At 38.6% G+C, this 14,512-nt stretch overlaps 1 protein-coding gene across 4 annotated transcripts in view; it reads right to left on the bottom strand.

The window, feature by feature from the left end:
- SPTA1 (spectrin alpha, erythrocytic 1) overlaps window positions 1–14,512 on the bottom strand; it is a 65,957-nt gene that overhangs the window by 39,186 nt on the left and 12,259 nt on the right. For all 4 annotated transcript variants that reach the window (XM_060286426.1, XM_060286431.1, XM_030841872.2 and 1 more), the window contains exons 10-18: window positions 14,059–14,196; window positions 13,353–13,463; window positions 11,957–12,034; window positions 11,656–11,811; window positions 10,112–10,316; window positions 8,474–8,655; window positions 3,299–3,542; window positions 1,897–2,019; window positions 90–307 (exon numbers count right to left, since the gene is read on the bottom strand). In XM_060286426.1, coding sequence (XP_060142409.1) covers window positions 90–307; window positions 1,897–2,019; window positions 3,299–3,542; window positions 8,474–8,655; window positions 10,112–10,316; window positions 11,656–11,811; window positions 11,957–12,034; window positions 13,353–13,463; window positions 14,059–14,196 — 1,455 coding nt within the window. The remainder of the gene's footprint in view (window positions 1–89; window positions 308–1,896; window positions 2,020–3,298; window positions 3,543–8,473; window positions 8,656–10,111; window positions 10,317–11,655; window positions 11,812–11,956; window positions 12,035–13,352; window positions 13,464–14,058; window positions 14,197–14,512) is intronic.

Raw genomic sequence — 14,512 nt, 5'->3', positions numbered from 1 at the left:
ACCTGTAGTTGTCACACAATCTAATCAGGTTCTAATTTGGTACTAATTTGGTGAGTACTAGACAATATCCTTCCCTGTGCCCACCTTACCCCAGCTGCTTCTTCATCAGCCCCATAGTTAGTGTTGTCTACTATAGGTTCCCTCTCTCTAATCCATGCTTCTGCTTCATGCAGGTCAGCTAGATATTGCTGGAACTGGACATTGGCTTCAAGATCATTCTGCCGTCTAGCAGCTCGAGCCTGGAGAGATTCCATATTCTCATTCAAACTCTTGACCCTAGAGGCCACATCTTCTGCAGCAAAGTGTCCTATAGAGTAGTTATAGAAAAGGAGAATTTTACCCTCGTTAATATCCACTATACTTTAATCCTTTTGGTGAGCTGGGAGAGAGAAAGGGAGCCATGAGAATGATGCTGCATGTAGTCAATGTGACATTTCACCTAAGTTCCTGGGAACTGGGATGTCATAAGTGAGATTAAGCATCAATAGATGCTAATGGGGGATAGGGTATATGTGTGGTGGTGAATTGGGTGGTACAATCTCTGATATACAGACTGAAAACAAAATAGCTATGTGTGGGTACTGCTCAGAGTTCCAAAAATGTGTATTCTCTAGCTTAAGCAAAAAATTCAGCAGATTTTCATTTCTTTTTTTTTTAATATCAATGAATTAAAATTCATTCTTAGGATTGTGTTAAGTATGTTTTTTAGAATTTGGTGAACACCTCCACAGATAAACCAAGAAAATACAGTGAAGTGTCAGCAAAAATCAACCAGCAGATTTTCATTTTTACCCATAAAAGATTTATTACTGCAGGAATTGTTCTCCCATCCTAAACAACTAGAAAACAAGACACAGTGTAAGAAACAATGATTTTCAGAAGATAGGCAGAGGAGTGTGACTCCTGAGAGAAGGGAAAGAAATGAGCTATGCCTTATGACTGCCACAGTTTATGCCTGGGGCAGTCTGTAGACTGCAGTGCTGGGAGGACTAGCCCAAATAGAACTAGCAATCACACCATTCTGAGGAGACAGAGATCAGAGTTGGGGGAAGACAAGACAGCTAGAGCTTGTGGAGCAGAGTACTGAGAAGGGTGCTGTACTGGGGATGGAGTTTTGGGGATACACATAGAGGTCCCATGAAGTATGTGACTGATTACTTCTTTGCACACATGTGTCAGGAAGCTCTTCAAGGGTAAGGAAAAGAAGACTGGAAAGCAGTAGGCCAAAAAACTCCTAAGGTCACATAGGGCTGTGAATAATTAAAATTAGCTCCCACCAAAGTGGAAAGATATTATAATACATGAGGTAGTATCCTCAGAAGGGTTATACCTTAGTAGTGAACTAGTCTCTAAATTAGTTCCAGAATAAAAACGTCCCTGGAAGAACCATAAGAAAGCAGATCCAAGAAGCTCAACGATTGCAAAGCTAAAGAAACAAAGACCACTACACCAAGTTATACTGTAATCAAATTGGCGCAAATTGGTGAAAACCAGGGATAAAAGAGTCAGAGGGAAGAAAGACCTTACATACAAAGGAGCAAAGATAGTAATGAGAGAAGACTTCTCACCAGAAACTCTGCAAGTCAGAAGACAGTGCAGCAGCATCTTTAAAATGCTCAGAGAAAGACAATATCAGCCAAGAATTTTATATTCAGTGAAAATATGTTTCAAAAAGGAAAGCAAAAGGAAGTCTTTTAGACCAAAACAAAAGCCCAGAGAATTTATTATTAGCAGGATTTCACTACAGGAAATGTTAGAGGAACTTCATGCAGAAGGAAAATTATACAGGTAAAAGTATCAAAGTAGATAAGGGAATGAAGCCCAAAAATTGAAAAGAAAACTTCTCATAAATCTGGCACAGTGATGACAGGTCAATTCAATCTGAATCATACATACCTTCCTCTACCATTTTGTTTCCCCTCTCTGTTATCACTTGGATGCGTGGCTCATGGCTGGCAATATTAGCCTGGATGACTTGGTGTCTGTTCAGAAGATTCTTGGAGGAAATCAGGTCCTTGCCTAGAGATAAAAATAATTTCAAGGTCGTTGTTGTAGTACACAGAATAATAAGAAGCTACTGTACTTCTTTTTAACTCTTGGACCTACAAGTTCTTCCCAGTGAAGTTCATTAAGTGGGCTTCCTAAAATTTATGCTGTTTGTCTGAATTAACTCTGCTCAGCTTTGTTCTTCCCCTTGCCTCTTTGTACTAAGAAAATGCATTATTCTACAAAAGACAATGAATAAATCACTCTTCTCTTTGGATGATAAGTAGAAAGGCACGTAACTCTTCAGCTCAAACTTCCAATAATTTCATGCAACCAATTTTCTTTCAATATACTGTGGTATAAAAAGCAGGATCTTCTACTTGCTTATTTTTATGGATGCCAGAAAATTATTAAGTCCTCTAAACTAAAAATAACTGTTTTGTAGTTTTCCTTGTAAAGATTAGACATAACTTACAAAAAGTGTCTCACTCGTTGGTTAACACTAACAAGCACATAATAAATACTATGTACCGTTAATTTCCTGCTTCTAAAGTCCCCAGTTCCAGCTGTCTACTTCATCCTCCCTGTCTCCCGTCCACACCTCAACTCTCTTTCCTCCAAAATTTTCTTCCATATAGTTCACACTAAATGTCTCCAGAAACCCTCTATGCCTGTCTCTCCCTCAAAGAGATCTTTTCTGTTCTAGGATATTTTCCCAGACTAGCCCCTCTGTTGTCATATGGTCCAGCCTCTCACAGATGTACCCAATACATGTATATTAAGTTTGCATTATATTTATGTGCACTTTTTTCTGTATTTCAATGCAAGTGTCCTGGCACTAACAATGGTGGACTGACTGATTCCAAAGGAAAGGAAATTATGTACTTTATCTGCTGCTTCACCCCTTTTATCCTTGTAATAGCTCATACATATCCTTGTGATAGCTCCCCTTATAAAAGGGAGTCACTGACAATATAAACAAAAACACTTGTGACCTCAAACGCTAACCATGACCGCTCAGCCAAGGACCTTGGCAATAACTTAGAGCAAGTAGCAAAATGATGGTTACTTTAGCTCTTCCCAGAGGCCTTAAATTCATGGCATTTTTCACGTCTGGTTTTAGGAGGAAAACTTCTCAGGATGAATTATTAAAAAATCTTTATTTTTTGGAAAGCAGGAAAAATGTTCAAGAGTCTAAGGAGAAAGACCTGAGGGCAAACTTTGCTACTGGATCCCAGATCCCTCAAACTATCTGCAGACCTTGGTCTTCTCCTTATGGCTCTGCCTGCTCGGGCTGTACGGCTGTACTAACCAAGGTAGGTGGAAGCTGCAGAAGGTTCAGTCTCTTGGATCCAGGCCTCCTCATCCTCTGTGTCTCTGCAGATCTGGTGCAGGAGGAGAAGGTCGATGAGCTTATTCTTCCGGTTGGCCAGTTGCTTTTTCAGGTCTTCAAACCGAGACACCAGGGACTCCTGCCTTGCCCGTATGTCCCCAGCACTGGGATGGCCTATTTCTTCAAAATATGCTGCCAGGTCTGTGAGGGTGTCTACCTGATCCTGAGGAAGAAATAGAATCGGTGTCAGAAAATCCCATCATTCAGTAGAAAAGGATGAGAGTTTGGTATCTGGCATGGAGGGCAGGATGGGGGGTGGGTGGTGATGAGGAGAATCAGCTCTATACGTACTCATGTTTAAACTTCTAATCAAATCAGTGAAATAGAGTGGGAAAGTTTGCTACACTAAGAACCAATTCTTCAAGCTAAAGGCTGTTTATAAGAAAGTAGTTCTGAAACCACGTGTTAGAAAGGACAAAATATGTGTAGAATGTGCCAAAGAAATCAGGGAAACCAGAACGACAAAGGCTTGCTTGTTTGAGAGTAGTGATAAATTGAGGCCCCAAAGAAAACAGCAGGAGGCTTCTTCTATCCCAGTTCCCTTTCCAGCCTCTTTCTCACCCTTTAAAATGAGCTGGAACTGTAAATAACAAGGAAATTTCTGAGGCTTACGTTTGTTGCATAACAGGAACCATGCCTATGAGATGAAATGTGACGTTACAGAAACAAATGTCCGAACCTCAGAAAGAAAAATTAAAAGGCCTTTCTTTGGCCACTAACTAGTTGTATGAATTTAAGTAAATAATGGTCCCCATTTGGGTCGTATCTGAGAAAGGAGGAAAATAGAAACAGAAGTTTGAAGGATCTTCCTAGAAATAAAATTTTAATCGTATTACTATATGGTAAAATACATACGAGAGATTCGTTTCATCTTTATTAATGAGGTCAACTGTAACTGGTCTAGCAAGAGCACAGAACACAAGATTTTTGTTTGTCTGCTTGTTTCATTTTGTTGTTGGAATGGGGGTGGTGGTGATAAGAGAAGTTCTTCAAAAAATGGATGAGCAGCAGGTATTGGTTTTACTTATTCTATTTTGCCATCCAGTGTTCAACCTACACAGGTTTTGATCTATCTCTTCTTAATTTGGAACAAACCATTGATCATCAATAGCTTCTTAAAATGTATACTCACTTCTTCATAAAGAAATAAAGGCGCCACAAAGAGTTAAAATTAAAATCTCCTACTAGCCAACGGTTCTCATCTCTTAGGACATTTTAACTTTTAAAAACATCATTGTGTAATAGAGTGATTTTCAAACATCATAATTGTTATCATGATTATGGTTCCACTGTACTAGCTGAAAGCTAATGTAGTACAAGAGGCTTCAGACTAAAGAGATAGACTTGGCTGCTCCTCAATTGCCATTTTATCCAGCTCTTCACCTGTTTTCATAATAGTTTCCTCATCGATATAATAAGGACTTTGGGCTAGAGAATATTCATGATCTTTTCCAGCTTTAATAGTCCGTAACTAAAATTTTTTTTGCAAGCATGATATCTTAGCCGCTACTCCAACTAGGAGTGTAACCAAGGGGAATCCTATGGGGCCTTCCCGGGACAGATCCCTCCCATACCCTCTGTTTTAGCTCCTCTTTGAAGTTGCCAGGTAATAGTATCTGATGCATATTTCCTGACTTCTTCAGATGCTAATACCAGCACCAAATGGAAGAAATTAACTAGAATACTTGATGATAATGAGCACATAGCCCCCAGACCTTCTGGAACTGAAGGATTAATAATGTTAACTGCCATGTTAGCTCAGCATCAACCAATCAGAGAATTGTGCACGAGCTGATCACATACCCCCACGATACCCCCCTCCCTCTCCTGGCCTTTAAAAATGCTTTGCTACTCAAAATGGATTAAAGACCTAAATGTAAGGCCAGACACTATCAAACTCTTAGAGGAAAACATAGGCAGAACACTCTATGACATAAATCACAGCAACATCCTTTTTGACCCACCTCCTAGAGAAATGGAAATAAAAACAAAAATAAACAAATGGGACCTAATGAAACTTCAAAGCTTTTGCACAGCAAAGGAAACCATAAACAAGACCAAAAGACAACTCTCAGAATGGGGGGAAATATTTGCAAATGAAGCAACTGACAAAGGATTAATCTCCAAAATTTACAAGCAGCTCAATAACAAAAAAACAAACACAATCCAAAAATGGGCAGAAGACCTAAATAGACATTTCTCCAAAGAAGATATATAGATTGCCAACAAACACATGAAAGAATGCTCAACATCATTAATCATTAGAGAAATGCAAATCAAAACTACAATGAGATATCATCTCACACCAGTCAGAATGGCCATCATCAAAAAATCTAGAAACCATAAATGCTGGAGAGGGTGTGGAGAAAAGGGAACACTCTTGCACTGTTGGTGGGAATGTAAATTGATACAGCCACTATGGAGAACAATATGGAGGTTCCTTAAAAAACTAAAAATAGAACTACCATACGACTCAGCAATCCCACTACTGGGCATGTACCCTGAGAAAACCATAATTCAAAAAGAGTCATGTACCAAAATGTACATTGCAGCTCTATTTACAATAGCCAGGACATGGAAGCAACCTAAGTGTCCATCATCGGATGAATGGATAAAGAAGATGTGGCACGTATATACAATGGAATATTACTCAGCCATAAAAAGAAACAAAATTGAGATATTTGTAGTGAGGTGGATGGACCTAGAGTCTGTCATACAGAGTGAAGCCAGAAAGAGAAAAACAAATACTGTATGCTAACACATATATATGGAATCTAAGAAAAAAAAAGTCATGAAAAACCTAGGGGTAAGACAGGAATAAAGACACAGATGTACTAAAGAATGGACTTGAGGATATGGGGAGGGGGAAGGGTAAGGTGTGACAAAGTGAGAGAGTGGCATGGACATATATACACTACCGAACATAAAATAGATAGCTAGTGGGAAGCAGCCGCATAGCACAGGGAAATCAGCTCGGTGGTTTGTGACCACCTAGAGGGGTGGGATAGGGAGGGTGGGAGGGAGGGACACACAAGAGGGAAGAGATATGGGAACATATGTATATGTATAACTGATTCACTTTGTTATAAAGCAGAAACTAACACACCATTGTAAAGCAATTATACTCCAATAAAGATGTAAAAAAAAAAAATGCTTTGCTGAAACCCTTTGGGGAGTTCTGGTTTTTTGGGGCTCAAGCTGAGGTAGAAGATAGATGGCCCCCAGGCTGGACAGTTTCTCCCCTGTGGACAGATACTCCAAAATAGCAGGAGAGAGGAGTTGAACCCTGCCTAGGTAAGAGCTAAAAAACCACATATTCCTCATTCTTGAAGTCAAGGAGACCTTCCAAACTACACATGTGCAGAAAGGCTCCCTGAAAGTAGAAAGGAAGAGGGCGCCACCCCATAGTAGGTGATGTCAATCTACCCATAGGCCTCTTTGCTAAAATCCATCTTGGCTAAGAGATGTGCATGCACACAAGGGAGAACACTGAGATATACCAAATATAGACTCAGAACCAGAAAAAGCAAGATGATTAGCCAAAGGAAACCCAGAAGAAATGCCCCATATAAGTGATTCAAACTATCACGAGGGCGTGACTCTCTCTCTGAGCCCACCCGTGTGTCTATCCACACATACTCATTTTCCTCCTAATAAACACTTTACTTGTTTCACTACTTTCCGTCTCTCTGTGGAAATTCATTTCTACACAGCTGATGGGCCAGGGCCTTGTCACTGGCCACTGGTCCCTGGTTGTCTAGTGGCTAGGATTCAGTGCTCTCACTGCCTCAGTCCGACCTCAACATCTCTCCGGGAACCGAAACCTTGCTCCAAGCTGCTACAGGCTCAGACCATCTGAAATCAAAGCCACCCATTCTTGCATGGCCCTGCAATCAACCTTTCTCTTCTCCAAACTCCGAGATTTCAGTTTGTTGGGCCTCACTGTGTGTTGGGCACAAGAGCTTGTGTTCCATAACAGGAGAACAAATTCCTGGTGGTTGAAATTCCAAACTAGGGTCAAATACTCCTACTTATTACATGTTTACACATGCTGTTCCTCTTCTTTGTATGTTTTTAGTTACTTTTCACCAAATCTTTTCTTTTCCCTTCTTTGAAAATCTGTTCCAAACTCTCTTCCTCCATGTAGATTTCAAAGCTATCTTTATATGGTTTTCCTAACTCCAGCCTTTTACTTCAAACTCCATTAAGCCATACCTAGAGCTATGTAAGTGACTGGGTTTGCTTTGTTTATTTCTATTTTCTGTAGATTATTCTGTCTTTTCCTTTTAACCAAGAGTTACCAAAGAGCAGACATCATAAAAGTGTATTGTAACAGGAAAAATCAGTGGGACTTTGTAGGGAAGAGCAGAATAATTTTTAAATACAAGCTAGGATTCCTGGGACGAGAGATTGAGTCAGCTGGAAGTGGATTTCTGTTGAGTTCTCCAGAAACTCACATACAGTATCGATACTCTAGAAACGTATTGGATAAATTTATTTAAACTAACAGTCTGGTGGGATTTCAGTGGGTAACTCTGAAACTAAGAGCCTAGACATCTGCTTCTTAGTCCTGGCCCTGCTATTAATTTTCTCTGTGACATTAGGGAAGTTACTTCACTTCTCTGGGTTTCAATTTTCTTAAGAAAAAAAATGGTACGATTAAAAATATTTTCAAACTTTGAGTTGCAGGATGCCAGAATAGAAAGAGGAAATTTTATAAAAACTTTTATTTTACAGGTGAGGATACAGAGGTGTGAAAATATACACCAAATATCACAGAACTAGTAAGTGATAAGGCTATATATAAAACCCAGGTTTTTGGATTGAGAGTACAGTGTTATATTTAGAAGAGTCAATAAAGTCTTACATCAGCCATGGGGTTCTGAAAAAAGACACAAGGCACCCAGGAGAAAGGCTGGATTAAAGGAGATATTGGAAAGAGGTAGTTGACCAACTAAAAGTTTTGAATTTTTACCTTTGGTTTCCTGCTCTCTCTCTGTTTTTTTTAAACAATAATTACGTATGATCAGTGTGCTCAGAACATATACAGGTGAGTTGGCCTATAATTGACCAAAGAGCTAGCTAGCAACAAACCTGACGAGCAGCCATGGCAGACTCCAGGAGGCCATGTTTCCTGAGCAGATTCTGTATATCAGCCAGACCTTTCCCATAATCCTCAGACCTAGCCTGCCATTCCACCTCCTCCAGCCAGTGCTTCAGGTCTTCTGCATTATTTTCAAATTGCAGCTGCTTGTTAGCTTCATATAACTGAGTCCCTAGGAAAAGACAGCAAGTATAAGATAACTGATAACTGTCATAACTGATCCTCATTATATGCTAATACATGTTACATCAATTTAAGGAGCAATATAATATTTTGACCCTCCAGTGGGAAAAAGTATAACTGTCTCACATGTGATTATATAAGAAATTATCATAAATTTGTAGAATTCAGATTGTATTTGTTTTTGAAGATAGTAGTGTTCGCAAAACAAAGATAAACGATTTGTTCATTTCTTGTTGAGGTATAGTGCTGCTATGTTAGATTTTAACTATCTTGGGTATTTTCATGTCACTTGTTACTCTCTATTGAGACCTCCTTTTCAAAGGGATTCAAACACAAACACTGCGTTTTCTGAGAGAAGTATAAAACTTGGGGTTGGCTCAGTTTGAAATTTTGAAGTGTCTTTTCCTAAATATCTTTCTCAGAACTTTGCTAGGCCCCTCTCTTAGTGCCTCTCCTTCATCACCAACCACGCCTTACAATTTTTTCTTCCAGAGAATATCTTGATTATCCACATTGTTCTCAGCTAAATTCTTTATTCTATGATCTTATAGCAATTATTTGTGTTATTTCTGTGAAGCAATTACTATGATGTAGAGTAGCAGCAACTTATTGTTACAATCAAGTTGAATTTTTTTTTCCTAAACCAAAAATCAGGATGACATCCGACAAAATCAGTATAATGTATCTTTTCTATAACCAGGGCAGAGTCATGTCTATAGATGATGTTTATAACAAGGGGGATATAGACAGAGAAACTTCATTATTGGTGTTAATCATGGCAATTGATTAATTTTCCAAAATAAAAGGTGAAGTTAAATTTAAGTAGAGGCTCTTCAAGCAGACATGGGAATTTTCTAAGAGCTTACAGCAAAGCCTGAACATGCTCAGATAGGTAAAATAAGTCATCAAGCCCTATTCATAAGAATAAAATATCATGGGAACATCATATGGGGCACCAACAATATTTTAATGTCTAATTTTATACCCTGGGTCAGAAAACCTTGTTTCATCTATAGAACCAAAATATGTATAATATAATTTAAGGACACTAGTTTTAGGTGCATAGCCAATACTGAATTCATGGTATCTGAATATTTATTCAAGAGGAAGAAAAAAGTGAAGAAAACAAAAGTAATTTCAGTTGAAAAGACTTACATACATGAAGAAAACATAAAATTGTGTTAATATATAGTGTGATATATTAATTACACTAATATATAGTGTGATTATATTAATATATAGTGCGATATATTATCACACTAATATATAGTGTGATAAATTTAGGTTAGATTTTTAAATTTCTTGACCAATACAGGAATACACAGGGAAACAAATGAGTAGCATCCCTTCTTATAGAAGTCACTAGGTAAACTCAAGGTGGTAAAGATGAAGAAGGTGGGTTTCAGAATTTAGGAATTTGTTTTCAACAAGGCTCTGCTTCTAACCTTTCTGTGCTGTAGCCTCCAGCAATTCCGTCCAGAGTTTGGCAACTTCACTCAAACGAGCATCCACACTTTCAGAGGCATAATGATTGCTCTCAATCATCTCCTGGCCAGTTTTCTGTATGTTATTGAGCTGGATCTCATTAGCTGCCAATTCTTCTTCAAAGACTTGCTGCTTTTGAACCTGGCTCTTCAAGTTCTGTGTATCCTGAGACAAAATGAAAACAATTAAGGAAAACCATTCCTTGAAGAATGAGGGGCAGACATTCTGAGGACAGGAATTTCTTTTCACTATAAATCTAACTGAACTAAGAAGAGGATATAAGGCAGAACTGTCCTAGTCCAAGTATAGAGGCAGAAGAAGCTTAGGAAACTGTGTGACCAATCCCTCCTCTATACAAGTGACAGACGTGGCTAATCAACCCCTGAATTTATTTCTGTTGAGTCTGGATATAGTCTGAAGACCATTTTAAATACGACACCCCATGCAAGCACTAACAATCTATTAGAGCTCTCATGAAAGATGGAGATTATTTTCCATTCCTGTCCTAGTATATGAAACATCCATCCTTTTGTCCCATATACAGAAGATCTGTTTACCCTGCATACACTGGAACCATAACTCCTCAGGAGAACACAAGCACATAGTGCTGAGTTTTACAGAATGAAAGGTACAGATTAGATGCTCAAAGTTCTATAAAAAAAAAGTGAGAACAAAAGCATCAGAGGTATACATTTAAGACTAAATGATATTTAGAAGTAAATACTGTGAATAGAAATTGGCCTAGAAATCAAGAGACTAATTCTAGCCCTGATTATAAATGCAAAAATTTGTGAGTATATATGTGTGTGCATAATAGTTTATATTGTGAGTGAAAAATATGTGTTTTACACAAGCAGAAGGTAAAGAAACCTATGTATGGCTCAGAGATAATTCAGAATATTTTCAAAGTCAAACAAACTAAGACAGGAGAGGGAGAGAATTCAAGCCCAGTTTTTACCTTCTCCCAAGAGAATTCATGCTTCTACCCCTTATGTTAAACTTCATTCTAAACATTGATTCTTGGCTAACCTTGGGCAACTCACTTCACAATTCAGATCCTTGGTTTCTTCATCTGTAAAATAAGGAGTTGTTCCTTTCCAGCTACAAAACCACATAAGTCTATATTATATCAAACCATTAGGTTACTTTTGAGTTCCGGGTAGCTTGAATGTACATTATGATTAGACACAACATTTTCCTACTATAAGCGTGCAGAGGGCAACAGAGGGCTAAATAAGGAGAGTTCCTCCGTTTCTCCGTTCTGTTAAGGACCACTGGAAATTGTGCCAGAGAAAAGGGGTGATGGGCAACAGGGTGTAGGAAAACCAGAAACTTGATGTACAGTCTTGGAGGAGTCATTGCCCTTCTCTGAGTATCTGTCTCTCCATCTATAAAATGAGGCTCACCAGCTGAACGCTATTGTCCTTTCAGTTCCAAGACTAATTCCATGAAATTCAGTCCCAATGAGTATGTCCAGGGTCTGCAGTTTGCAAATCCTGCCTACCTTGTAATCTTCATCATCTGCCAACTTTTTCTTCTTGTTGATCCAGTTCTTTAGGTCATCTGAGTCCTGATACAGTTGCTGCAGAAGCAATGAATCCTCCAGCAATCTGCGTCGAGTGGCAGCCCTTTCACGTAAAGCATTCTGTCGGGCCAACAGCTGCAAAAAACATAAACAAACTCACTGTCAGCAAAATCAAATATGGATACATGAGATTCACTGCCCACCAAGGTTATCATGCTCTAACACTTTCCCTGATCCCGTGCATAAGCAGGCAGAGGCACATAGGGGACCTTGGACATACCCCATCCCGGATAGCAGCAATGTTCTCTGAATCATAATGGTCATTATCAATCAGTTTGGTTGCAGTCTTGTCTAAGGTCTGGAAAAAGAAAAAAAAAAGGAGTGGTTTTCCCTCAGTGACCACTGAGTAAGTGGCCACAGTTTGGCTAACTGTTTAAAAAGGAAGCATGACAATGTTGGAAGTAGACAAGTTTCAGGGTCAGAAGATCTAGGTCCTACTTCTGACTTCTGTTATAAATTGTATCTCAAAATGTATTGTATCCCAGGCAGGTTAATTACCTTCTCTATGTCACAATTTTTTTTTAATCTAGTTTACAGTAAATGAATCCTGATGTCACTACGAGGTGAATATCTGATCTAGTCTTAAATTTTTAAGAGGAAGCATTATTGATATAGTCACATCCAGTGCCACCAGTCTCTATCATCTATCTATCTATTCATCCTTCCATCCATCATATATCATATATCCTTTTATCTACATCTATATAGCTACATGGGGAATGGAGTCACAAATTACAGACATGAATTTTTACTCATATTCATTCATGATTCCCAAAATTGCTAGGGCTCAGGATGGATTAATTGATTGGGAATAAGAAAATGATCTAAAATAAACAATAGCATTTTATGAACTGTAATTTATTTTACACAGTTAGCTTTTACCAGTGAAAATCAACTTAACAAGCATATGGACTGGGAATGACCATATTAAGCTCTGTACTGACTGAAGATTAACAGAGAAGACTTGGAATTTTGTTTTTAGTGTGGTTGTTGCTGCTGGTGGTGGTATACATGCACACATACAAGGTTAAAGTCAGCACTGTCCTACGGAACATACAGTAGATTGGACAAATAAAGTCTTCCTCACACTTCTCTGAGACTTGCTTATGTATTGACATAAGACATTTTCTGGGACATTGTACTTACAGTTCACAGGAAGACTACAGTAGCATTAAATGAGAAACACATAGATGAAGGTATACAGGAAAAGATAGATACTACTTAGATATCTAGATATTACTAAAGAAAACCAAATGGAGATATTATCAGAGGAGAAAAAATATAAAAAGTAAATAATACATTCAAACTTTTAAGTTATGATTCTATGTTGGATATGGATCCAATAGTTTCTACTTATACTGCAGAAAAAATAAGACAATCATGCACTTCATCAGAAAATATAAATGGCTCAAAATCTTTAAAACTTTCTAAATATGTTTTGTGGAATACAAATGTATTGATAAAATATGGGTATGATTATTTTTCTGGATGTTTTCTCTTTAAAGAACAACCCTCATGTTATGTCTGATAGTTATGAGTGATTCTAAGGATTGGTATTATATGAGATGATATGTACAAACATGAAGCCAATACCCAAACCAGGGCCCATTTCTTACTGTGATCTTCTCCTCCTGGGCAGTAAAGGCTTCCTCAAAGTCATCATGCTTCTGAAGAAGGGCTTCAACACTGCCCAAGGAGTTTCCCAAGTCCTCATTTTCCAGGAAGGCCTATAGAAGACAGAAAGATACATCCCAGCTGTACCTCACTGGTGGGAAACATTCCCTTTGGAATATCTCTGAGAAAGGAGTAAGGAAGGAGGTGAGGGGAATAGAGAGCAAGGTGGGAATTAGCACAAAGTAGGAGAGGAGATAGAGGCTAACATTTAGCAGCAGGAGGTTCAGAGTCCCTTCCCAATCTTCTCATACAACTTTATCACTTTTGTCTCTGTGTCTGAACCAACCAATCTAGGCACTATTCTGAGATCTCAAATACTCAAGAGGACCACTCACCTCCTCCAGGAAATCTTTCGTTAACCCTGCCTGACTCATTACATTTTCTCTTGCTGAACTCTTAACAACTGGATATTCATTTCACCTCATGTTCAGTAGAGCTTAAAGACTCTCTGCTTTGTATTTAGGTATTTTTCTGTGCGTTTGTCCATGAGGGAATTTCAAGAGTCTCGCAGAGAGGGCCAATCTTTTCTCCTCCTTGTGGCTCACCCTCCAGTTCCCGGGTGAACTGAAGTGGTTGTAAGGGTGTTGATAGTAGTAAATAAGGAGAAGGAGAAATGGCTTCTGGACACTTTCTGAGCCCCTTTGTTACCTCTTGTCTACTCATCCAACTGTCCACTTGCTCACTGTCACGGTAGAAGAGGTGTAGTTCCAGGCACTGCTCATACTGCTGCCAACGCTTGTCCCACAGTTCCAGCAGAGCATCCCAATGGGAGGTAAGTACTGCCATCTTTGGAAAGGAAGAGATAATGTGCCAGGAAGATACTAATTAATTTATTTTATCCTACATTCACTGAGCATCTAATAAATGCAAGGCTTTTTGAAGGATACAAAAATGAATAGGAAATGGGATTTTCTCTTAAGGCTGCAACATCTAAGTGAATCACTGTAGTATAGGAAAAATGGGATAAATACCATAACAGAGGTACACCACACTTAATATGTATAAATAAAGAAGGAAAGATTAATTCAGATTTGAAGAAGCAGGGAGCAGAAGTATAGAAAGTATTGTATCAAACAAAGATTTGAAGGGCAGGGAGGTGTGG

The sequence above is a fragment of the Globicephala melas genome, chromosome 1 (assembly GCF_963455315.2).
Source record: "Globicephala melas chromosome 1, mGloMel1.2, whole genome shotgun sequence".
In the NCBI taxonomy this organism is placed as follows: Eukaryota; Metazoa; Chordata; class Mammalia; order Artiodactyla; family Delphinidae; genus Globicephala; species Globicephala melas.
This window is presented reverse-complemented; position numbering and strand designations above follow the sequence as displayed.